At 36.3% G+C, this 27,429-nt stretch overlaps 1 protein-coding gene across 1 annotated transcript in view; it reads left to right on the forward strand.

Annotated features, from left to right (window-relative positions):
• The window catches only part of Pde9 (phosphodiesterase 9), a 47,197-nt gene extending 19,768 nt beyond the window's left edge, over window positions 1-27,429 (forward strand). The window contains 6 exon segments of the mRNA XM_018455996.1: window positions 1,025-1,136; window positions 22,597-22,834; window positions 23,176-23,562; window positions 23,657-23,908; window positions 24,069-24,444; window positions 24,447-27,429. Coding sequence (XP_018311498.1) covers window positions 1,025-1,136; window positions 22,597-22,834; window positions 23,176-23,562; window positions 23,657-23,908; window positions 24,069-24,444; window positions 24,447-25,846 — 2,765 coding nt within the window. The 3' untranslated portion in view covers window positions 25,847-27,429.

Consider the following 27,429-nt stretch of genomic DNA (forward strand, 5'->3'; position numbering starts at 1 on the left):
AAATAATAACTAAGGAAATTACACTTGTTAAAACACAATTACTATTGGGCAATTTTATTGTATATCGATAAAGTCGAAAGATATCTCGGCTACCTTCACTATAACGTGCAAATAATTCTAAACAAATATATAAATAATAGGAAAAGATAATGTACTACGAAGAAATAACAAAAATAATAATAATTTAAAACGTGATGTACTTTCTTTCAACATTTTAGTGAAGTACCTCCGGTTTATTGTAAAAGATTAATCTTAAGATGTATGTGTATGTCTTAACTTGACTTTTTCAACACAATTGTTGCGATAACTTTTCTTTTTGAGATTTTACGTCTTATACTGAATCGAACTTTACGTTAAAATAGGTCGGTCATCTCGGTCAGATATAAAAGTTCGCGAGAGATTTTACGATGCCGCCCGATCTGAGACCAGCGACGGATATATGAGCGGATAAACAGGGGCATGCTTGGCCGCTGAATAAATATTTGTCCATGCAAGGAACCGTTCCAGCTATTCCTATCTTCAATTTCTAGTTGAGCTCATATAGAGGTTGATTCAAGCGTGGACGAACAAAAACATTCCCCGCTTATGTATGGCCGTTATATTAATCACTATCTCAACCTTCTTTCGTTATCTTTTGATTGAATGTGAGTCGGGGTTATTTGCATATCGCAGAAACTTAATTCAGAAAACTTCGTAATCTGCACTTTTATTACGTCTGTGTAATTTGATCCTTTACAAAAAGCCTTGTGCTAAGAGAGAATAGAAAATTTTCTAAGAATCTGCCGATAAAGGGAAAGCCGGTGAAACTGGGACGGCACGTGTATAGGCAACTCTTAGCACATGAAACTCTCCTCATAAAATCTTGTTATGACGTGAAATGACGTAGAGTTTGCGAAAAATTGCCCCGGTGTTCCACGTTCCATCTTCGATGTTCCTTCACGATCCTTTGTTGCATGGCACAGTTCCTGCCGCAAAAACTCAAAACTTTCCAAGAGCTTAATCTGGATATCTCCATCTTCTGCAGGTTTCTACAAGCTTCCGGAGCCCATTTATATGGAATCCTGCCGTAGATTGCAGTATCGTCGGAAGAGTGATAGTATGAAGCGGAAAGTTCGGGAGAAGTTCCTCAATATCTGGTGAGTTAATTAAGATTGTATCATGTAATCGCTAAAACTGTACGTGACGCAACGTTTCTCCTTCATTGTTATAGTATTCTCCTTTAGTAAACGATAACAGATTCTTGCACATACGTATATAAACTAACGTGTCAAACCTGACACCTCAATAAGAAAACTCCGACAAAAATAAATTTCATATTTCCGCGATAAAATTGCACAAGACGCTGTCGAGAACGCCGCTGATAGCAGAAAAATTCCTTATCGACGTACTTTATCCATCCTAAGCCAGCATGGATCTTCCGTGCCTTAATGCCGCGATATTATGTGGGCAGGATCGCCAATGCGGGGCATGTTTCGATCGAAGTGCCAACAAGCCGTTGTGTCGGACAAGCCATCAACGACTGTAGTGCCGCGGCCGATGATTAAGCGGCTGCGATAATCCTATCCTATTAAGCAGCAATATGCCGCTGTTTCCAGTTACATTGTCATCCAATAGCGATCCGATCGACCCACCGTTCTCTACTCCGGGTGTAATGCGAGAACCCTCCGCGTTCCCCAAGTCATTGTGATTAAACGTCGATGCACGGCGCATGCATTGATCGTCTATCGCGCAGCTAAAAACGCGATCCAACCTCGAAAATTAATTAGCTAAGGGAAATGTTATTTAACAAATATTCAACGCGCGCGCTGGAGATTTCGCTGTTGTATGCAGAATATCTCACCATTCGCGCCTGTTTTTTTACTCATGAATTTCTTCAATTGATTTATAATAGATCTTTTCTCAATATCGAAAAATCATAGAACGTTTTGTTATTGATATCATGGCAGAAATAAACAAATTTTAACGTTTCCCAATGAGAAAGTCAAGTTGATATAATATTGATGATTAATATTAATTATTCATTATTTAGTTTTTTGGTTAGCCGACAAATTTCAAAAGAGGAATTGTAATAATTAAATTAATAATTGATAATTAATTATTAATTTCTCATTAGAGCATTTCTAGGTAATACATATGTATATAATGTGTTAATATTTATTTGGAACAATCGATTCATTTATTATAAAACGAATGAGAGATAGGGGATAAACAAGCCATAATAATTATAAAGCCATATTGCAATTGCTATTGAAATATCCTCTATTGAAGTTCCTAGTCAATAAAGCATCCATTGATGGCTTAATTTACCACGTTGAACGTCGAAGATCAAAGGATGCGGTGCGGAAATTAATTATGAAGCGATGTAGAAAGTATGGAGAATTTACGAGAGACAATTATCGGGAAATTAGGAATAAACAATTCGCCAGGAGTAAAATTAATCGATTTGCTGAAATATCAGCAAGATCGCTGAGAATAAAGTATTGATCAGTTCCCCTTTGAAGCAACGGTGAAGATAAACAATCAATCTCTCGACACATCGTAAAATCTCATCACGCAAAACAGTCGTGTGTCCCTGAATGCCTGTCTCTGTTCTCCTAGTTTACGTTTTCTTTATTCAATATTATATACCTTTTTTTTAATTAAAAAAATTTTTAATTAAAAACGGATTTATACTTATGCGTCGTAATATCTTAAATAAAAGCCGCATACAATGTGAAATACGTTTAATAAAATATAGATTGCGATATTAATCACGGTGGCGAGATACTTTAACGCGTGAATTTTTTATTGCGAAAGGTATGTGTAAAAGCTTTTTTAATTTCGCTAGCTTAAATGAAAGTGGCGCGATTAGGATTTCCATATTCGAGATCTTCTTGCACGTATTTGGCGGTATTTTCTTGCGCGTTGGGTGTATTATGCAGATGCTCGATATTGTGAAATCGACATAATCGAGGGCATACGCATCGCAAACAAGAATCGAAAGACGGATAGATTGTAAATATTGATTGATCTATGCTGATACAAACGTGGACTGATGAAACCTCGGAGATGGACGAAATCTATGCCCTCTGCGAGAGCATCGTTATTAACAGTTCGGCGACTACTAAATCCCAGATAAGGCTGACATATCGAGTTTGTGCTGTCTAAAACAGATGGTTTGTTAAGATGCATCTGCAATGCAAGTGACAGATATATCTAACGAATTGCGGAATCGGAATAAAAAATATATTTATTTTGACAAAAATGAACATGCACGGAAAAAAATGGAAAAACGATAACGAAAAGCTTTATAATAAATGTATTTTGTTGTGTGAAAATACATTTTTGCCTTTATTACCTTTTTATTTGTAAAAAAATTACGTTAATTATTACAGAGCAAACGTTAATGTAAAATGTATTATTGTAATTTTAAATTATTATTGTAAAACTATTATTAGAAAAATTATTAAAATACTATTGTAATTTCACTATATTTGTACTGTACTCTCTAAAAGTGAATTAGTTATTACTGATTACATCAGTTATAAGTGTAGCACTGAAGTCATCAGCGAATATTTACTGTTTTTCAGTAATAATACATTGATTCACTTTAGAGGTTATGATTTTCTGCAAATTCAATCTGTAAAAACTATAACTTCTCAAAATGAATCAGTATTATTACTGAAAAACGGTAAATATTCGCTGATTACAGTTATAAGTGTAGCACTGAAGTCAGTGATAATACACTGATTCACTTTTAGAGAGTACATTTTATAAAAAAACATTGTTAAAATAATAATTCTTTGAACATCAAATCATCTGAAAGAGTTATAAATTAATTTTCCATTCCACAAAAAGAATATTTGACATTTATTACTATAGAAGTAATATTTTTTAAACGCGTATTAAATGTTAACCTGTACCGATTGTGCTGATACAACTTGGAAGCACAGAGTAGCTTCAAAGTGTTTCGAACGTGAATAGTTATTATACGATGGACAATGACAGGTATAAAATAATTTGATTAGTTCAGTGGTAAAATTCATCGTTGACCAGATGTCGAAATACTACTACGAATTGATTCTATTATTAAAGCCGATTTTATTGATTATTGAATCTGTCAGACTTGATCTATCACAAGTTATATGTTGACATTAGCAATAGTATTAACATTACGTCTGGTTTTATTTAACTAACAAGAAGGGCGTGTTCAGCGTAAATGTAAGATGGGAATAAAATATGTGTATAAGTAACGACGCGGAATACGAGCCATGTTATCGCATTTCCTCTAGCTCGGATAACCATAAAATGAAATGTATTACCTTAAAATTGAATCATACAATGGTGCACGCGACTTTCCGATATTGGACCTAGATTTAGCAAAATAAGAGTCACGAATGCTTAAACGTGCATTTTAGTCGCTTTTTAACAAATACGTAATAAAACTCATAACTTATAAAGCGTTAATGAATCTCAGAGAGAATTTCAATATTTTAATTTCGTGAGAACCGTAGTAGAAACAATTGAATCGTTTATGGCTTATAGACTCGCAAATAATCGACGAACGCGTATTTTACATCTCCAATTACGAGTTACTTGTGTGCGAATGCGTTTCCCGAGAAATATCTGCATCTGTTATTAATTTAATTACAGTTTATTTCAGTCTGCTTCTTTTTCTCTGAATTCTTCTATTTAGCTTTACTGGATATTTCCTCTTATACTTATCCAACATTTGATTATACAATATTTAACAGAAATTAGCTACTTAATTATATAAATTGATTTTGATATATTTTTATATAAAAATGCCTGAACACTTCTTCTCTCTTTGCCTCTTTAAATTATATAATTTATAAATTATAGAAATATTTTTTAAGTATACAAATTTTGTTTAGAAAATTCCAATTTTTAGTGTTTAAAATTCTTTTTTTAATTTAAATTTTGTTCATTTTTAACGAAGTTACAGTTGCTTGAATTTTGAAGTTTGCAACACTATGAATTTTGTTACAACCTAATATTTATTTTTATATTAATTTATATTTAAGAAATATTAAATTATGTTGATAACATTTTTTTGTTAAATGTGTTTGACATTTTTTGTTAAGTTTTCCACATAAATAGAATTAATGATCATGTTCGAGCTAAATTCTACGTTTGTTAAAGAGACAAGAAGCGGATTACAGACAATGACGTCATAATTCATTTTGCGTCGTGATAAAAATCTGATTATGAGTTAATGCATTATGTTGGTTAGATTTTTTATTTCGCCTTTATTGATGTAGTTATTTCCGCGTGATTCTTAGCGTAAAATGAGAATTAATGACTTTTCTCGATTTTCCTCGCTCAATAAAACCTCATTTATCTAAGCATCGTATATCGCGGAGTCTCTCCGGTTATATTTTCGTCATATTCTGAAAATATTTTAGTTTATTGAGTCTGCCCGTCGTGTCCATCGTGTCCGTCATAACACTATGAAGCTAAAAATTCCACGGGAACAGCGCTGTCTTCGCGCATCTGATTTCCCATAAACAAAAACAAAGAAAATGAAAGACGCTGTTGCTTTAGTTCGTATTACGCAAGTAGGAAGTTTCCCGGCATAATTTCAGCGAATCTCATAGGTGGGATGCGCGACTGTGGTAAAGCGTGACGAGATGCAGGGCGAGCCTCGGGTGCTTAAAATAGGGAACATACGCGATGTACCCGCGACCGTGTCGGGATGCCTCGGAATGCGGCTGTTACCTATACGGCCTATAAGCCGTGCGTCTTGCATCCACAACCACACCTTTTGCATCTTCTTCGTCTGGTTTGTGCAGCTCGACTTATTCCGCGCCCGGCGAAATATGCGATCTCGCCGTCAGGTATCGAATATCAAAAATGTCGCGCTTGTGCGGGGCAAAGCGATTTCTTACACTTCTGCGTGAAGACGAATAAAACGAAGCGAATAAAGTACGACGGATTCGCAGATCGCCATTACTCTGAAATCTTCAAGGTACCGATGAACGATAAGTGATTGGAGAACTTATTGTTAGATTCTCATTTATTTCGAGAAACTTATTTACAATTAGTCGAAACTTATTTTTAATTAATTTGCTTTTAATTGTTGAAATTAATCGTTAAATTTTTTTTCTGTTTTCTTTTTTCTATCATTTTTGAGATTAAATACGAGATAATGAATGATTTTTATTTTATTTGTTATAAAATGTATGTCTATTATAATTTATAATATGAATGTAGGATTGTAAAAAAGAATTTCAATAAGTTTTCCAAGCTTTCGAGTGAAATCTTATTTAATACGTTTTTGCACTCAGTTGCAATGGCTTACCTGAAAATTCGTAGCACAGCAGAAATAACATGTCGTATTTGGGACGATGAGGATTCGGGTAGGATTTTCATCCGACAACAGTCAGACGAATAATTTTATCTGCTTATTCGTATCTCTCCTAACTGTTAGTTCAGATACAATTTATTTTGCAATACGCATCTCTCATTTTACCGTTTATCTTCAAATTTCATACGATATTTTTCATTTATTGCGATTTACAAACAAATATTTGTTGAGAACAGAGATACAGGTTTATCGTGATGCGTGTGGTGAGATTATTGATTTCGATCCCAGATACATAGCGGGTAATCCCGGAGTTGATGAATATACGAATGTATGTTTGCGGGATTTCGCAAACGCCATTTTATGTCTCGACAGCAGCGATGCAGAAACTTTGCTTCGCGGACTTAAATACCTACCTGCAGGCGAAGACAATCCACGGCTTTTAATTAAACGAACGTCAATCCGTTGGATGGAGCTAAGCCTACTAACAAGTAGACAATTAATTACCGATTTCATTTGATTGCAACACGATCGCGTGTTTGCAAGTCTCGATATATAATGCGGGATACATCGTTCCTAAATTGTTTATTCCACGTTGCATGCGTTGCAGAAGCATCGATTTGTTTCATGTTATCAGAAATTTCACTGACTGTCCGCAAATACATTGAGAGAAAAGAAGAATTTGGTATTTGTGATTACAATTACATCATAAAATAATTATGAGGGCTTAATTTTTGTAGTTATTACTGCTGTAGTGTTAGTAATAATAATTATACATATTTCTAGTTCCACCAAAATAATATATTAGTAATTGGCACAAGAAATGATGATAAATTATAATTGTATGTATTATGATAATTGTAACGATTTTTTTCTATATGCTTGTTTTTATATATTTCTCTTAATATTTTATGAATATGAAAGTGATTTTCTAGTTTGCAATTAATTCTGGCAGATATTATTATGGCAGGAATTTGATAAACTTAGTTGTTTAATGGTTCAATTGTTCTTCATTAAATATCTTGAAATTTGTTCTCTAAATGAAGCTTATTGCTGCGAAGCATTAAATTGCAGATATCCCGACCATATTACATGAGTAATCAAGCTATTGTATTACATTCATGGTATTATAACAACAATTGTTGTACTAACAATCGTGCAAAATTACTATACGTGTTCTATTAACGGATCGTATTAGCCAAACTGGAAGAGTGGCTAATTAACAAATTGTGCCGCGCAAATTATGCCTGTAGACGCAAATATTGGGTAATTTGTTGTACCTATACTTATACCTTTTTGCAAATACGTGTACAATCTGACTGCGAGAATATATGCATCATGGACGGTTTGTAATGAAAATTTTGTTTTTGATTCATCAAATGAAGCAGGAGAGAAAATAGGCCCGCCAGTAAAGCGAAGATCAAAGATGACACTTCGACCTTTACCGCCCTGACGTCAAGGTTTCTTTCTCGCACATGCAAGGCAGAAGTAACATCGTACATGTGAGAATGTCCTTTACGTCGCTCGTCCGTCCATCAAAATGTCTCGTCGAGCTGACTCGCCCGAGGGTGCGTTTGCAAACGCAATTAAACGCGAACGTGGCGAGTAACTATCGTCTCGCGTAGGACTCTACTCAACTTTCCACACCGCTGCGATCGTGCCAGATTGCGAATCGATATAGCGATATCGCATTGAAATGAGAAGCGTCATTCTATGAACTTGGAGCCGATATCTCATCAGCAAATACGATCGTACAAGATATTGCGGCAATAATTGTAGTTCATTGAAATGTTAACTTTCTCGAGTTATTTTTTAGAAGACAATATATTATGCGAAAAGAATGTTTTTCACGTTTTTCGATAAAAGAATTCATTCTAAATAGCCAATTTAAGCGTAAAAAATTAAATGATTAATAATTTAGAAGCTACTTATTCTTACTATTGTTACTTTTGGGAACTTTTTATTATTTCAATATTATTTTAGTAATTTTACTTACATGTTCACTTTTTCCATGTAATAAAAATAATGAAGAAAAAGAGTTATATAAAAAAGAAAATCGTATAAGAATAAAACGGCTGTGTATATTTTGAATGCACTGTCACATTTAGCTGAGATAAATTTGTATGTTTTCAAATATTATATTTTTCCACATATTTGTGACGAATAATTTTTTACTGATAATACTGACACAATGTCTTTTAGAAAAAAATATTCTCTAAGGACGTTGGACCGCTCCAATAAAATTAATTTTTCAGTTACGTAAAATCCGGATTTTTTTATACAGTATCCATTATATTATTAGACGCGATACAGCAAATAAAACCGTGTGTGTTTTCGAAGCGCCTTAATACGCGCGTGTGATTCCACGTACATTAATATGGGGCAAACCGGGCGCTATAAAGAGAGACCCTGAAGAACTTTAACCTTCCACCCTCGAGGGCTTTACGTTGGAGTACTTTATGAAGCACGTAGTACGTTTAGATGCGTGACACGCAGCTCGATCGAGAAAATCACGAGGCTTTTTTAATACTTTCAGCGCATCTCCGTTGTAGTTGTCTTCCACGTAAAGAGCGGAAGAATATGATATTTAAGAAGATCGATATTCAACAATATCAATCCTCTATAATAAACTTCGTGCGAAGTCTTTATCTGGTCGTTCTTATCGACAGCTTCAAGGCTTGATTGTCTTAAAATCAATTCTCGCCACGTCTCTCAGGAAGGTGACGCAGTGTGTATCATGAATTTATATAATTTTTCATTCACACGCCCTACAATTGCGAGAAAATTTTCTATCTTCCGATATTATAGAATAGAGTAATTTCTGAACTTGTTCTGCGCACGACTACTAAATCAGCGAGATTGAATACGTGTTAATATGCGACATGAGAAATTAAAAAAAATGTTCGGCGAAACAATTACGCGACGGAGTATCTTTTGCATATGCATCGCATATATATGCCTTTTGTCGTATTTGCAACGTAATTTTCTCCTTTATATTCATAGGGCGTAGCGTGACGCAAGTGAAGCGATAAACTTGCGGCTCATTTGACTCGGAGGGCTTTAAAACATCCCGCCCGAAGAGCTGTTATACGACTGAGATTCATTTGCATACGTGGCACGTAATCTGATTATCGATTGACTAGGATGTTCGGGAGAATCAATATCAAAATGAATGTAATAATAGGCAACGAGCGCGATTTGAGTATAGCAGGTAATGCAGTAAACCTTTAAATGCCATTATGATTTCGTGTCGCGCAAATGGTACCGCGCGTTGTAAATTTTCATCCAGGAACTTCCAGAGATATTTCACATTGCGCAAAGTATAACAACATGATTACAGTTGACGCGGGCGCGTTAAACTTTGCCACTAATTAAACTTCCGTAATTTATCATCGGTCGAGGAGAAAGTTCTCGGAGAAAAATCAACAAATGGGTTATGAGCAGGGACCGTAGACTTCCGAAGGATTTCCCAAAGTTTTCCGAGATTCTCTCTCGCGAAGCCACGAAGTTATTTTGGCGGCTTAAGATGCCCAATCCTATTTCGCCTCGAAGTGCACTCTTATGCAGATGGATTCGAAGCAAGAGAGCTTGGTTGTATTAATTCTCGGAATATCTACCTCAAGTGACACAAGTGCGTTATAATTTCATTAATATTGTCCCATTTTCACACATTGTAATAAATTTTATTTTATAATTTTAAGAAATACTGTGTCATATAAATTATTAATGGCGCATTGTGCAAAAATTCTCGCATATATTGATATATATACATATATACAGAATATACTTCTACGATTTTAGTACAGCCGGAAAGATCATTGTAAAAAACAAGTGGAAAATATAGAATAACATTTCCTCATATGAAGCTTTGTTTTCAGGAAAATAGACTTTAAATATTTTCGCTATGTATGTGTGTTTTGACTCTTAATGGATCTCGCTTAGTAGATTACTATCTCTGCTCATGTGTTTATCGTGTTGGGTAATCGAGAATACACAAAAGATCGAAAATAAAATAGGATATTCACGCATGATGAATTTTATTACTTTATAAATTACTGAAAATGTTTCCTGAGAACAAAGCCTTAAACTTTATTCCATATTTTCGACTTATATTTACATGAGGAATTACCTTTTTTCCCCACGATTTCCGGAATATTCTCTGTGCTTGACATGTTTTCATATATGTTATTGATATCAAAAGAATATATGCACATACCTTTTAAAATTTATTTTGTTTAATTTTCTATAATTTTTTGTCACAATATCAGAAGTATAAAACGCTATGTAAAATGATAAAAAGTGTAATGTTCAGCGTGCCATAAACTTCATCTTATTTCAGTCTATTAATTGTATTATACATTATCACCATTGGTGTGACAACCCAAATCAGGCCTTTGACCTCTTTCAAGAGAAAGGGATCAACACTTCAAGTTGGACCTTGATCTCCCCGTTTCTTTATAAAAGTATTGTGGTATTTGTAATTTCTGTGGAAGCAGGTTAATAGCATAGCTCACTGCCGAATCCTCCCGGAAAATAGTAAAGCTACATATATCTGTAGAGAATGAGTCTTTTTATAAGCAGATATATAGGACTTACATTTTAACACTGATTTCGAACAGTTAAGGGAATCTCTTATGGCATAGATATTCTCTGTAGTTGGCCATTGCCTTCTGAGAGATAAAATAAAAATTCAATGTTTTTAGCCGAATTTAAACCCGAGATTTTAGCACAGAGAGTAGACACACAACTCTCTGTGCTATGATTGTCACGCATTAATTGTATTATTAAGAATGATTTAATTTAATCGGCATACAATGTATTCACGTCACTATAATATTTAATCTACACTTTTTTTTATAGAAAATTATCAGAGATATTTAAATATCCTTTCTTTGTGTGGAAAAGATCAGTGATAAAATGAGTAATGTGTTTAGAAATATTTTCTCCGATTGTTTCTGTCTCTAGTGGCAGTCACGCATCGACATGCAAATCGTGCCATTTAGATGGCATCGCGGCAAGACGCGTTTCTGTTCCTTCGAAGCGTTATACTCGCGGCGATTCGGTACGGTGCATTAAGCCAGGCTGCCGTTTACTGCAATTTACCAACTATTCTTTGCAAACGATTATGGCTGTAGCGGGGAGAAGTTAGAGCGCTTCCGGGCGAAGCTTCCTTATCGAGGCGAAGCTGTAAATGCCGTGTGCCATAATCGTTTCCCATCTTCCGGCTTGTCCCCGTTCAACTCTTCTATGTCACAAGTTTCTATTCTTATGAGATATTCGGAAAAAGCAGTTACGCGAGTGATGACCTCGATCGTCGAGATTATCTTCCTCGAAGATGTATAGGAAAATCTGTTCCACATGTTTCATTAAGAAATCCTCCCTCTCTCTCTTTCTCTCTCTTTCTCTCTCCCCCTCTCCCCCCTCTATAATATTTTTTATCTCAAAGAACTACATTTACATTTTATTATGTACGTATTTTAGATAAGTAAAATTAATACCAAACAATATCACATTTTATCGATAATAATTATATAAAAAATTATGCGACAAAGGATTCTTGTACAATATAACAATCAATGCAATAATAATGTGTATGTAATAACTTGATAAATATCACAGTAAAATTCGAACCCTGATTTTACACTAACAACAAATTAAAACGGTAATATGCTGTCTAAAAAACTGTACGTGCCAAGGAAGAAATGCGAGAATACCGATACATTGAAAGGCATAAATAAAAAAGTGCGACTTACTTGAGGAAACATCGGAGATGCTATGCACACATAACATTTCCATTCACCCGCGGATCCCGCTCGCTTCCGTTCACTGTGACGGGCCCTCCGACGGTGGTTAGTTGGCCTCTGTCGCGTTACCGCGAAATGCTATTAAGTTACTGTTATCTAGGTAATAAGGCCCGTCACGGTTTGGGGCGTATATAATGGGGAGCGCATCACAAAGCGCGCATTATCACGCGTACCGTGATTCGATGTCCTAATAGCTAAATACGGATTGCCAATTAGCGGTCGTCAGCAAATAAGCGTCTGTACATGCTGTAAAGGTCCTTCGCGCAAGACCGTTTCCCGCACGGTTCCAATTGTCTTCTGCGGTTGAAAGAACGTAAGACGCTTCTGGAGCATCTTCTGTTTATATCATCCACCTTTTGTCAAAGGCTTTATTTCAAAGTAACGAGTTTTTATGTCGACTTTTTATTACCTACTTCATTGAAATGAGAATTACTTTTTTTTAGATACTGTCCTTTAGCTATCTATCGTTCAAAGATCAATACAGTAAAAGAAAATATTCAAGCACTAATTACGTGTTATACAATCATTATTCAGCTAATTGCGCAGTTTCATACGTATGGTGAGTTAAACGCGGTTCTGTAAAATAGCAAGGTTGTAAAAACTCTGGATAAGTATAAAGGAAAATGGGAGACAATTAGGCAAGATATAAGAAACTACAAAAAGCTTCTACAATTTGTTCATTATGATAAATGTAAATGAAATAGACTTATACAATTCACTAATTATGATAAATGCAAGTGGAATAAAAACTAAGCATAATAAAGTGTAATTTAAAATGAAGTGATGTAATTATAATTAATTGTCGATTTGTCATCCTTTTAATTTCCCCTTTTGAAAAATGGATATTACAACTAAACATCATTCGTTGAGCGAGAGATACAATGTGTAATTATGTAAATAACATTTTATATTCAAAGACACGTATACGACGTAATTATAATCGGCTGTGGAACTGATGGCTAATCGCATTTGCTGTTTAGTAGAATTGACCACTTATGGTTGACAATTAATTATCAATTAGGGTTAATCGAGTTGATGAAATCCTTTACATCCTTTATATATATGATATATATAAAAGGTTTGATATCAACAATTGGTGCCAAGTTAAATTCTGTAATTTCTTACTGTACAGTAAAAAAGTTTGCAGATGATCATCGTCTTAATATTTATTTCGATTTTTATATTACTATTATAAGATAATGGGGGTGGTGATGGTTTCTTTATTCCAATTCAAGTTATAATAGCTTTATTCCCCTTCAAAAATTATTACATGAAAATCATTATATCACCAAATTTATTAAATCTAATGACATCTATTATTTGTATAAAAGATTTGATGTCAGCAATGGCGCAAAGTTGAATCCTATAAAATTTTTATAAAGTTAAATTCTATCAAATTAAAAAGTAAATATGCAAGTAATATTATCTTTAAAAACCCAAGTGATACTATCCTCATTATTTATTTAATTCTAATGATATGTATCATTCGTATGAAAAAAAATCCAAGTGGTGCTATCCTTAAAAATCCAAATGGTACTGTCTTTATCAAGTTAAATTCTACCAAATTAATAAAAAGTATAACCTAAGTAGTACTATCCTTAATTTTTATATACAATGAAATCTAAACAAAATATATCAATAACTGATATCAAGTTAAGTAAACAATGTGTCTTACTGTACAACAAAGAACATGTAACAGTGTGTATATATATTATCTAATGACATATATCATTTGTATAAAAGATTTGATATCAACAATAGGCGCATCAAAAAAAGTTAAATTCTAATGTATCATGTATATAAAAGACTAACAAATTAAAAAGTAGAACCCAAGAGGTATTATCTCTATTTTTATTTGATTCTAATGATATCTATCATGTGTATAAAAGATTTGATATGAACAACAGGCGCCAAGTTAAATTCTACCTCTACTCTAATAAGTAAAACCTAAGTGGTTTTTATATATACAATGAAACCTAAGTATATATATATATATATATGTTTGTATTCCTTATTTAAAGAAGAATTAAACCTTGAATTGGAATAAGAAGATCCTTCATCAGGAGACATGGTACCCAGTAAACGAGAATGGATTGAAATGGATTCAGATTTTCAGAAATACGGATTCACGAATGTTAAAATGAATGCTTTTCAATCTTGTTTATAGGAATTGCACGAAGCAAATGTCTATGTCTTTTCAATCCTGGATGCATTTTTATTCATTTATAGGAATTGCATGAAGCATATCTCTATGCTTTTCAATCAAAAAATAATATCAGCTTTTTCTGTGCATCGTGAGTACTGTTCAATTCAAAATTTTGAATAAGGAATGCAGTTTTTCAATTCAATTGCATCCAATTGAATCTAATTGAATTAAAAAAAAAGTTAATTTAAATAGGAACATTTTTTATGTAAAAACACTTGGCGCTGCTAGATCGAATAAAAAAAACTATGAAAAATATCTTAAAATAATAATTAATAAAAATAGATAATAAAGGTAACAATAATTTAAAAATAACAGTGAATCTGAATGTTACACTGAATAAAAATTAGTTTACTGTTTATTTATTTTTCATAATACATGTTTTACAAACAAATTTATTTATTTAAACTTAAACTTAATAGTTTTTACGATTTTCACAACTTACCCGACTCTTATAACTCACTCATATATATGTATATATATATTGTATATATATACGCGCAAATGTATACACGCTGGATATTTTTACTCTCGTGGAAATGTTTTTTATTTTTCTTATTTTATTGTCATTACATTAAAAGCTATCAGCGTCAAATGTTTTTACATAAAAAATTTTTCTATTTAAATTAACTTTTTTTATTATTCAATTGGATTCAATTGGATGCAACTGGATTGAAAAACTGCATTTCCTATTCAAAATTTTGAATTGAACAGTATTCACGCGATGCACAGAAAAATCTGATATTATTTTTTGATTGAATGTCATAGAGATATGCTCCATGCAATTCCTATAAATGAATAAAAATGCATCCATTGATTTGAAAAGACATAGACATTTGCTTCGTGCAATTCCTATAAACAAGATTGAAAAGCATTCATTTTAACATCTGTGAATCCTTATTTCTGAAAATCTAAATCCATTTCAATCCATTCTCATTTACTGGGTACCCTGTCTCTTGATGAAGGATCTTCTTATTTTAATCCAAGCGATTTAATTCTTCTTTAAATAATAGGAGTACAAAGATATTTTTAAAGAAGGATTAAACCACTTGGATTGGAATAAGGAGGTCCTTCATAATAGGAATACAAAGACGTATATATTTAAGTTTCATTGTATATATAAAAACCACTTGGGTTTTACTTATCAATTTGGTAGAATTTAACTTGGCGCCTATTGTTGATATCAAATCTGCGTGTGTGAAGTTGGCACCTCATCTTTTGGCACCGCAAGTTTTGATAAGAGTTCCATTGGCATCCGCAATAATTCTATAGTTCTCCTGATAGGTTTTATAAGTAGTTCTGACGATTTAGTTAAAAAAAATAGTACTTGAAAATTTGAGGTGCTAACTTCCCGTGGCACCGCAAGATTCGAAAAAATTAATTGAAAACCAAGTAATCTTATAGTTCTCGATAAGTTCTACAGTTCCTGATAGGTTTTAACAATAGTTTCGGCCTCTAAGTAATTTTAAATAATAATTAAACCTGAGCGCTGGCACCGCACGTCAAGAGTAAAGTATAATACCTTTTCGCAGCCAGTTCTGGCCGACTCTCTTTCTTTTTGCTATTTTCCGACAGTTTTACAATAGTTCCGAAGATATATGTAGGATTCGACCCGAGTACTCGTCGTTTAGTATGTTTAAATGATTTTTTAATCCGAGCGCTGGTAATTGTCCTTATCTCTGCTATGAGACACACGCACACGCACGTGCGCGCGCGCGCGCGCGCACACACACACACACACACACACACACACGCACGCACGCACGCGCGCGCACACACACACACACACACATACACACACACACACGCGCGAAGGATAAGTTCGACCATGCAATCTCCTAGCGGTGTACTTCGGGTTACGCTAATGCCGGCGGCACACAGCATTACTGTTTCAAAAAAACTATTCGAAGTACGGTACATCGTTAAAATAGATCCAAATAAATTTTAAATAAACCGTTTTAAAGATCAGATTTCAATTCATATACTGACTCGAAAAACGAAATAAAATTTTTTGCAACCCCATACGATTCCTGTGAGATGATAACAAGAAATTGCTTACGGTGCCAGCGCTCGGATTAAAAAATCATTTAAACATACTAAACGACGAGTACTCGGGTCGAATCCTACATATATCTTCGGAACTATTGTAGAACTGTCGGAAAATAGCAAAAAGAGTCGGCCAGAACTGGCTACGAAAAGGTACTTTACTCTTGACGTGCGGTGCCAGCGCTCGGGTTTAATTATTATTTAAAATTACTTAGAGGCCGGAACTATTGTTAAAACCTATCAAGAACTGTAGAACTCATCGAGAACTATAAGATTACTTGGTTTTCAATTGATTTTTTTGAATTTTGCGGTGTCACGGGAAGTTAGCACCTCAAATTTTCAAGTACTATTTTTTTAACTAAATCGTCAGAACTATTTATAAAACCTCAAGAACACTATAGAACTATTGCGGGTGTCAATGGAACTCTTATCAAAACTTGCGGTGCCAAAAGATGAGGTGCCAACTTCACACACGCATCAAATCTTTTATACACATGATAGATATCATTAGAATCAAATAAAAATAGAGATAATACCTCTTGGGTTCTACTTTTTAATTTGTTAGTCTTTTATATACATGATACATTAGAATTTAACTTTTTTTGATGCGCCTATTGTTGATATCAAATCTTTTATACAAATGATATATGTCATTAGATAATATACATATATACTCACTGTTGCATGTTCTTTGTTGTATGATAAAACACACTATTTTCTTAACTTGATATCAGTTATTGATGTATGTTGTTTAGATTTCATTGTATATAAAAATTAAAGATAGTACCACTTTGGTTTGCTTTTTAATTTGGCAGAATTTAACTTGATAAAGATAGTACCATTTGGATTTTTAAAGATAGCACCACTTGGGTTTTTTTTCATACGAATAATACGTATCATTAGAATTAAATAAATAATGAGGATAATACTACTTGGGTTAAAGATAATATCACTTGGGTTATATTTAATTTTTAATTTAATAGAGTTTAAAAAAACGTCATAAAAATTTTATAGGATTCAACTTTGCGCCATTGTTGATGTTACGTCCCCGTAGACGCCACGATTCTTTTCTTTCGAAAGACGGCTCCACGCCGCGACTGATGATGGCATTTATGAGATTCGAGTGCAGTCTTCTGTCAAAAATTTTTAAGAATTAGAAGACCTAAACAGCTTCCACGAAAACTCATAAATGCCACTCAAGAAGGAAAGAATAACAACGCCGATGCGAGGAAACGCTAGATTTGCGAAATCTATATATCTACGTCATACCCTAGCTGCCACCCGAGGCAGACTAACATTTCCATATTAGGTAAAAACGCGGGGCTAGAAATGGTACGATTGCGAAATATACTCATATAAGGAAATAGCAAACACCCAAGCCGCCACCCGAAGCTGACCAACAATTCCATATTAGGTAAAAATAAAGCCGACGCCACGTCGCGCCAAGACATAAAATGCTTCAAGGAAACTTCCCATATTAACATTATCTGGGATCAGACTTGAGATTGACAATGGTTACCCTGCACGCGAACATCCTAAGAAAACTAATTAAACATCATAAATGATGGTTTACCTATAGCTATATTTTTCGCGATACAATAAAGCTTGACATCCACTCTGAGCAATTTTCCCGCAGACTCGAGAAAATCGTAAATTAGTTCCCCTTCAATGCACTTGAGATCAACCACGATAAGACCTAAGAAAAAATGTAAATCACAGCTTGACATTGCAACTTAACAATCGCCCTGGACAAAGCAAAAGACGCCCCTTTTTGAGGTATAATAGAAGCTCGCGAGAGAACGCGCCAGCAGTAGTAGTAGAAACCTTAAAACCGAAACGGCTAAGATCGGGCGTCGTATAACCGAGACAGTGCAGATCGCGCATTCATTCACTATTAACTCAGTGTAAGGCATTTGTCGCGATTCATACACGATTGAGCGGAGGGTCAAATATCAGTCCAGATTGACCTCTCTAACCGATCCATCGCCGAGTCCAGTCGAACCGCCGGCCCGGTCCAGAACTCATTACAACCTGAACGGGGACGGCGCAACCCTCTCGCACATCAATCTCTCTCTAATTCAACCCAACAGTAAGTTTTGCTTGACTATAGACTCTAATACATATATATACACACACACACACACACACACACACACATATATATATCACATTCTCCCTCGCTCCTATTATAGTGCGCGTTAGGGGTTCCGCGAAAGCTCATGGGAACATGCGTCCGAAGGAATCCGCGGGCCCGCCAGACCGAACCTGAGCCCGCCCAGATAGCGGCGGATAACTATAATACAGAAATTTCCTATTCTCCTGTCCCTCCTGATGAAGACCTTCCCTTAGATTTATCCATCTCGTCCATCCCTGATCCCTCGATCCTTGACATCCTTCAATATTTCCCTCTCCCCATCTCAGAACGGTTCTCTCCCCCGACCCTCCTCTCAAAGACCTAATTCCACCTCCTTCCCCTATATAAATTCCAACCCCTCCTCCACCTTCATCTCCCTCCGGTCCTTCCGCTGCGGAGTGGGACCAATTATTCAGGTTCTATTCCGTAGCCCATAACGAATCAGACAGAATAGTCGTAATCTATATCTCAAGAAATTTCACCCCTTACACCGTCCTGTACCGACACCTCCGACCCTTATGTTCCTGCACCGCTTTCCTCACTAGTTCCCAATAACCCCCTCCCTCTCCTCTCCTACCACCTTTAAAACAGAACACACATACACTTACCCGATTATTTATGTATTTTTTTTTTATTATTATTCGGGTCCGTATTTTGTAAATCGCGACACACACACACGTTCACCGTTTAGATAAGATTAGTTATAATTTACATATTTAATCCCTACATTATTTGTAATATCTTATTATTATTATTATTATTTTATAAATAAATTTGTATTAATTTTCATTCCATTTAAAATGAACATCTTTGCCCAATAGGGACTCCCTCTCCTCTCCTACCACCTTTAAAACAGAACACACATACACTTACCCGATTATTTATGTATTTTTTTTTTATTATTATTCGGGTCCGTATTTTGTAAATCGCGACACACACACACGTTCACCGTTTAGATAAGATTAGTTATAATTTACATATTTAATCCCTACATTATTTGTAATATCTTATTATTATTATTATTATTTTATAAATAAATTTGTATTAATTTTCATTCCATTTAAAATGAACATCTTTGCCCAATAGGGCATTTATTTGAAACACCTCGTATCCCGTTCCCCATTACGTTCTTAAGTTCGCATGTGGTCCAATCCCTGGATAAAAAGGATTAAGTTCCTTGACCCAAAAGTAGGACCGACGTTCGCACTGCTCAAAGGAAACAAGTGTCATAGGGTCTCTTTGGGACGTTGACCCATATTCCAGAGCAACAAAAGGTACGTTCGACTCTCGGATGTTCGCCTCTGCGCGTATACCTGAGAGACTGAGTCTAAGCGTCCTTCCGCACCTTCTCATTTTCCTCCTTTTATCTCCTTGAGTTAAACCTACCAAGGGTTTGGACGTAACACTGACATCAAATCTTTTATACAAATAATAGATATCATTAGATTTAGTAAATTTTGTGATATAATGATTTTCATGTAATAATTTTTGAAGGGGAATAAAGCCATTATAACTTGAATTGGAATAAAAAAACCATCGATGAAAATATTATTGATTACTTTTTCTTTGGGAGGAATAAGAGGATAGTAAAATTTAATTTGGTAGAATTTAACTTGGTAAAATTTAACTTGGCGTCAATTGTTGATATCAAATCTTTTTTTAAACTTGATATCAGTTGTTGATATCATACCTTTTATTTTTATGTAAATGATAAAAAGATATGTATCACTTAGGTTCTATTCGAGAAGCACGTATATGCTAAGCGCCTTTTTTATCTTTTTTTAAAAAGGTAATTTTTTACAGATACGAATGATAAAATTTTATAATTACTACTATGGTTGGAAAGGAAAATATCCTTGAATGAATTGCAATATAAAAATTTCATATAAGAAGAATTAAAGTCATTTGGATTGAAATGTGAAGATCCTTCAATAGGAATACAAAGACCAATCAAATCGTCTCAACTAGAATAACGCGTAGTAGCTGATACAATTTGATACGATTTGATTGGTTGACGCAAGTTACGAGTTAGAGATCCTAATGCTGGAGTTCCATGAGGCGTATGTGCCGCGTGTCGCATAATCGTGTAACCAATCAGAAGTGATCCGCTGCTGTGGTTTCGTGTTTTACTGAATACCTAGACACTTAATTCCTCGATGGCGAACATCTAGACGCCCACTTCCTCGACTGCAAACACCTAGACATCCACTTCCTTGATGGCCAACACCTAGTAGACAACATCTAAACACTTAATTCCTCGATGGCAAATACCTAAACACCCACTTTCTCGACGGCGAGTACCTAGACATTTAGTTTCTCGATGGCGAACACCTAGATACCTACTTCCTCAATGGCGAACCCCTAGACTCCCATTTCCTTGACTGCAAACACCTAGACACCCATTTCTTCGATGGCGAACAACTAGACACACATTTCCTTGACGGCGAACACCTAGACACCCACTTCCTCGACAGCGGACATGTATTGTAGATAACACCTAGATACCCACTTCCTCGATGGCGAACACCTAGACACTCATTTCCTCGACTGCGAACACCTAGACACCCACTTCCTCTACTACGAACATCTAGACACTTATTTCCTCGATTATAAACATCTAGACACCCATTTCCTCGACGGCGAACACCTAGACACTCATTTCCTCGACGGCGAACACCTAGACACTCATTTCCTCGACGGCGAACACCTAGACACTCATTTCCTCGACGGCGAACACCTAGACACTCATTTCCTCGACGGCGAACACCTAGACACCCACTTCCTCTACTACGAACATCTAGACACTTATTTCCTCGATTATAAACATCTAGACACCCTCTTCCTCGACGCGGTAAATATCTAGACTAGATAGATACATAGTTCTTCAACGACAATCTCGATATTTCATTTTTATAAATAATTTGCGCCGCGCGCGCGTCACATCGTATATGTAATTTCAATGCAACGTTAGTCTGTTGGTATATATAGATAGATGACATAAAGTCAAAAACCATCTATTATCAAAAAAATGAAACGTACATTTCCCTTGGTTGACGACGATAAATAATAACGACGTATCTTAAAATTCAGGCATTAGAACTTTACATCGCAATATCTCCGCTTGTAGGGCACGTAGAAAAAAAATAAAAGTGCTTTTATTATACAATCAAAGCGGTGGCTATTGATTGAGCGTATATAGAACTTGATCAGTTCAACCGTTACCGAGATCCGATAGTCTCAGTCTGCCGCAACTCGTCGGTTCGCGTAAAGTAGGTACGGCAGTGTCGCTGCGCTTGGCTTAGCGCCGAGACACTATCGTGTCTCCAGATACAATTTCATCGTACGTTGTGCAGCATTACATGTGGCTCGAGATTTCCAGGACTTAATGAGTTTACAATTGTTTAGGTTGGTATATTATCATAAATTATGACGGATATTGCATCTCTTAGGCACGTAGCTATTCTCGGGAGAGGTGGTATAAGTGACAATACTCCACGTGATGTCGGCAAATCGATGCCGCGTCCGATACAATCCCGTTTGTCTCAGCGTATATTAAGCCCGTGTTGATTTAGCAGCATGAGCAGATAACCCATTATCTGTCAAAGTAGCGAAGAGCTGTTGGCCAAAGTACTCTACCAATTAATCCGATTAATCCTGCGTGCCTGGATGACCGATTGCTGACGCGGGTGCTAAGTTTCGCGCAGCAATTGACGCTCCGGTATTTACCCTCTCGGTAAATCAATTTTAGCACAGTTCTCTGTATGTTTAACAATTTTGTTTCACATATTCAAATTGATTTATTTCATCTGTTTCTTCGAATAAAATAAAATAGATTATCTAACGAGGCAATAAATAGTGACGAAATAAACAATTACTATGATGCTGATGAAGAGGACGACAGGTGTTAATTTAATCATCAATCGTAGTGGTTAATTAGTAACTTTCTGTTTTCTTAAGATTATTCTATTTAACTGAATAATTTAATTAAACATATCTAAATTAATTATTAGTTAGTAAAGTTAATAACACACACATATCACGAATATGAAAATGTCATCATGTCTTGATAGAAAATGGTAAATATAATTTTCTGTACCATTCTCAGTGACGTGACGGTTTCGTCGAACGTTCGCGAGTGGTTACGCTCGCCGGCTTTCGACGCGCGACAGTGGGAAGACGAAGAGCTGTTGCTGATGCTGCAGACGATGTTCGTCGAGCTCGACCTACCTCAAAAATTCAACATTCCCTTGCCGATTCTGAGGAACTTCCTCTACGAAGTCTACAATAATTACAACGAGGTGCCATTTCACAATTTCAGGCACTGCTTCTGCGTGGCACAAATGGTGAGTATCTCTTCGTCTTCGTACTGCTCTAATTCGCACAATTTTCCGCGAAGATAATTAACAGTTATGTGATAGCGTGATTGTAATTACATGTTGATACGCAAGAAGATGTATAATAATAATAATAAGCGTGATGAACAATATTGCAGTAATTACGATGACTAATTGTTTATTACACTAATTGTTTGATTACACTTATTAATTGGCGTTAACTGCATTATTCTACAGTATAATATAATTAAATTACTTCTCAAGCGATTACAATACATGTATAACAATACGCTTTAATCTATAGCAGATCGAATTGAGTTATCGGCTCAGTGCTAACCGATTGTATCTAGATGTACGCGATAGCCTGGGCGGTGGACCTTCCGTCGAAAATCGGCAACCTCGAGGTCCTCATACTGATTGTCTCCTGTATTTGCCACGATCTCGACCATCCGGGCTACAATAATATCTATCAAATAAACGCGCGGACTGAGCTGGCGTTACGCTACAACGATATCTCGCCTCTGGAGAATCATCATTGCTCTGTGGCATTCCGGGTCTTGGAGGCGCCCGAGTGCAACATTCTCGCATCCTTAGACAACCCTACATATAGAATAGTTCGCGAGGGCATCATAAGATGCATCCTAGCGACCGACATGGCTCGACACAACGAGATCCTCGGCCAGTTCATTGACATTACTCCCGAATTCGATTACACTAGCAAGGCGCACATAAATTTGGTAATCCACCAACGACTAAAGTATTTAATAATTGATGAAGTATTTAATGAAATATTTAATCTGATCAATTTAATTTCTTATTTATGTTTCGCAGTTGTCCATGATCTTGATCAAGGTGGCTGATATAAGCAACGAGGCACGACCGATGGAAGTCGCGGAACCGTGGCTGGATAGATTGCTTCAAGAGTTCTTCAAGCAGAGCGACGCAGAGAAACTCGAGGGCCTTCCGGTTACGCCCTTCATGGATCGCGATAAAGTGACCAAGCCGTCCTCCCAAGTTAGCTTCATCGGCCTAGTTCTTCTCCCTCTCTTCGAAGCTCTCGGTGAACTTCTACCCGAGTTGCAGGTTTTTCATCTTCTCATATATAAACTTATCTATCTGTGCCTGGAAGTAATTAGCAATATATAGTTACTTGTGTGTGTGTGTGTGTGTGTGTGTGTGTGTGTGTGTGTGTGTGTGTGTGTGTGTTTATGTAACTAAATCCGTATGAAATTCTATTTTTCAGGATCTCATAGTTCAACCGGTCAGAGAAGCTCTGGAGTATTATCGCAGACTGAACGAAGCAGCCAAAGATGAGCGCCATCATCGGAGGAGCGTCGTAGACGTCGGGGAGTCGGCCCCATCCAACATATCAACTGCTACCGGTAGTTCGTCCACCGTTATCAAGTCTACATCGTCGCATAGCATGCGCTCAAAAAGGTCCGCCACTACAATTCATTCGCGTTCGCGTTCCACCGACGATGATATCACAGAAAATTTGACGATGGAGGAGGCGGAAAATGTCGAGAGCTCTGATCCGGAAACCGCCACGGAGGTAGAGATCAGCGAAAAGACGCTCAAGTTCAAAATCTCTACGGAGGGTACATTGACCGGCTCGACGTCCACAGTCGGGAGAAGTCTTCGTTGGATTATCACAATCACGATTTGGCCAAAGCTGTCCGTGATCACGATTACGAAAGGAGACGCAGTAAAGGCGAGAATCTTAGCAGTGACCTGAGCTCACCGGTGAGCGCGAGGTCTGCCGAAGGCACGCGAATCCTTGAGGAGACAGAGAAGGAGACGATTATTTTAGACGCCAAGATTGAAAGCAAGACGCCTGAGGGAAACGGTAATGTCGTCGCGGTGGAGGCCCGCTCGCAGCCGAAGAACAATGTGAGGAAAACCAGCAATGTCATAGAGAACGATCAGGAAAACAGATCAAGCCGCAGGGATGCTCACAGTAGTCGGGAATCGATCGGTTTGCGATGTTGCTGCGACGACAAAACTGGGCCGAATAACAAGTCTCTATTCTCACGACTGAGGAACTTTACGGATCGCCTTAGCATGAGCTTCGACTCAAAGGACTCGCCTAGTCCGAAACCGAAGCATACTTCGAAGATGCTTAATAAGAGTAACTCGATTAGTAGTGGTTCGGCCACGACTACCTCGTCGAGGTACAACAACTCATTGTTTATTTGCAAGCGCTGCAACTTGCTTAAGTCCTCAGTAAAGGTCGGCAACAAGGCAGCCATTGCAACCGTGGTGGAGTTGTCGCCCGTGGACAAACGGGCGATGACTCTGCCAAAGGTTCGAAAGTCCACAGATAGTAAGAATAAGAGCTGGCGAACGGTATTTGCCAAAGAGAAGAGATCGTCCACTTCTTTGGAGGCTTTACCGGCAGCCGGTTCTGGCTCCCGTTCGTTTTCCAAGCACCGCAGAAACTTGTCAAATCCCGAGGGCAAGTCGCAAAGCTTGAAGGAAACGAAGACTCGACAAACTCTAGACATCGAGTTCCCTGAAATAGACGTTCGTTCGAAGAATCAACAGCCTGAAATTATAGTCAATCCAGATGATACCTGCTGCGATATCGAAGAAGATCTCGGCAAGATAGAAATTAGAAGAAGTTCGGCCAGCATGGAAGATATTTCCAAAATGGCGAAACAGGCAGCGGAGGCTGCTGTATTAGGCGTGTTGGATCCTAAGAAGGCGGAGGAACGTCCTCACACAGGTAGTCTAGACTCGATGCTTTGCAAAGAGGTGTCTAAGTCACGAAAGAAGCATTCCGCATTCTGTTCACCCGCTACGACGAAAAAATCGTCACCTGGACTATTTTCGCGATTTAAATCTGGTATGAGCATTGATAGCACTCGGAGCAATAGCAACAGCGATTCCTTGCATGATCACGGCTCACAAAGCGGCTGGATATCCTCATTGACAGCTAGCTTCCGGCCAAAAAGACATCCGAACGAAACGCCGTTGTCACCGCATCCACCGAGGTCGCCAAGCAGAGAGGAGATCAAGTGATACGTCCTGGTGGTCGAGGATTCCTCTGACAAGAAACTCAGCCTCCGCGGCTGGTGGCCTGAGAACTTGTTCTGCTGCAATAGCTAAGACTCGAGCGAGAAAGTTCAATATCTAAAGAAGCTAATTTAGACCAAGAAATTTCCGAGAAAATCTTTACATTCATAAAAAAAGAAACGAATAAAATGATTTCTAAAAGATTTTTTAAGACGTTTAAATTTTCTAATGCAAGAATTACCTCGCGTACTTCTCTATCATCGTGACAGTAATTGTTGTTAATAGATTAATAATTGCGGTGGATAAATCTCCAATCGAACGCGTCAACTATATTCTATTTTGCGAAATAAAATGTACTATAAATTCTTGTGAGTAATTCACAATGTCGCAGTGCACGATGAATTTGTAATATACGAATTAAATGTATTCTCCATGTATAATATTGGAAACGGTCAATTTGAATGAACGTATTTGCTCGAGCATATGCTATTTATCGAGAAAACATTAGATAAATACAATATATGATTACCGTTATTGAATTAAAATTCTTCTTGCAGAGGAATCCTCAGACCATTATTTCGTGTTATCGACTTTGAGTGTTTTACATCATGACGATCGCAAAAATCGAGATACATTTATTTGTGAAGGGCACCTACGGCCTGTGGAATACAAGGAAATGTATGCTATATATATAAACTATTTTATTTATTGTCCAATTAAAGAGTAGCCTAATGCGTAATCATTAATGTTGTTCGTTACTATACATATATAAATATAGGTAAAGTGCAGATGTATACAAAGACATAAGGATATATACATATCCATTGTGCATAAAAAAAATATATATAAATCTATAATATACACGAGCAAGTGGATAATTAAACGGAAAGGAAGAGGAAGAAGACAAACAAGTAGATATGTAAACATGGCTCTGTTGTATCGATGTATGATGATTAAGTTTCACGAACTATGTAATCAAGGATGTAAGGATAAGAGAATATTCTCTGACTGCTTCTAGAATATCCTGAGAATGATCACGTGTTTTTAGGTAATATTCTCAAAATTCCTGGACAATATTCTCAAAATGGAGATATAACTGTTTTCCAAAAACATGTGATTATTCCAATTCTGAAAAAAAAGAGACATGTATACACATATATTCTCGAATCCTAGAATATTCTTAGATTATTTTCATTCTCGCAAAAACTTCACCTTACCTAAAATTGGCAGTTGCCACGGTGAAAAGAGAAAATGAGATAGATTTGTCGGAATAATTATTGCACTGTTCGTTGAGATTCACGCGGTGAAAAGTCTCATCGATTCATTTGATCGGAGAAATTTCCGCTACACGGACAGGACGATTTTGCTAAAGAATTAAAAAATTTAGCTAGATCTGAGCAGCGTATAGAAAGAGAATTCCCTAGAAAAACTATGACTTCCAGAGTATCAGATTGCTTCTTGTCCTGATGAAGTTAACTGCAATGTTGGCATTTAACGATGTCTCAAGACACTGAGATAATCTGTAAATCGTATAACTTCCTCGAATTTAGCTAGATATAAATTTTAAAATAATTTTGTTAGACCATCAA

The sequence above is a fragment of the Mycetomoellerius zeteki genome, unplaced genomic scaffold (genome assembly GCF_001594055.1).
Source record: "Mycetomoellerius zeteki isolate Tzet28-1 unplaced genomic scaffold, Tzet1.0 scaffold524, whole genome shotgun sequence".
Taxonomy (NCBI): domain Eukaryota; kingdom Metazoa; phylum Arthropoda; class Insecta; order Hymenoptera; family Formicidae; genus Mycetomoellerius; species Mycetomoellerius zeteki.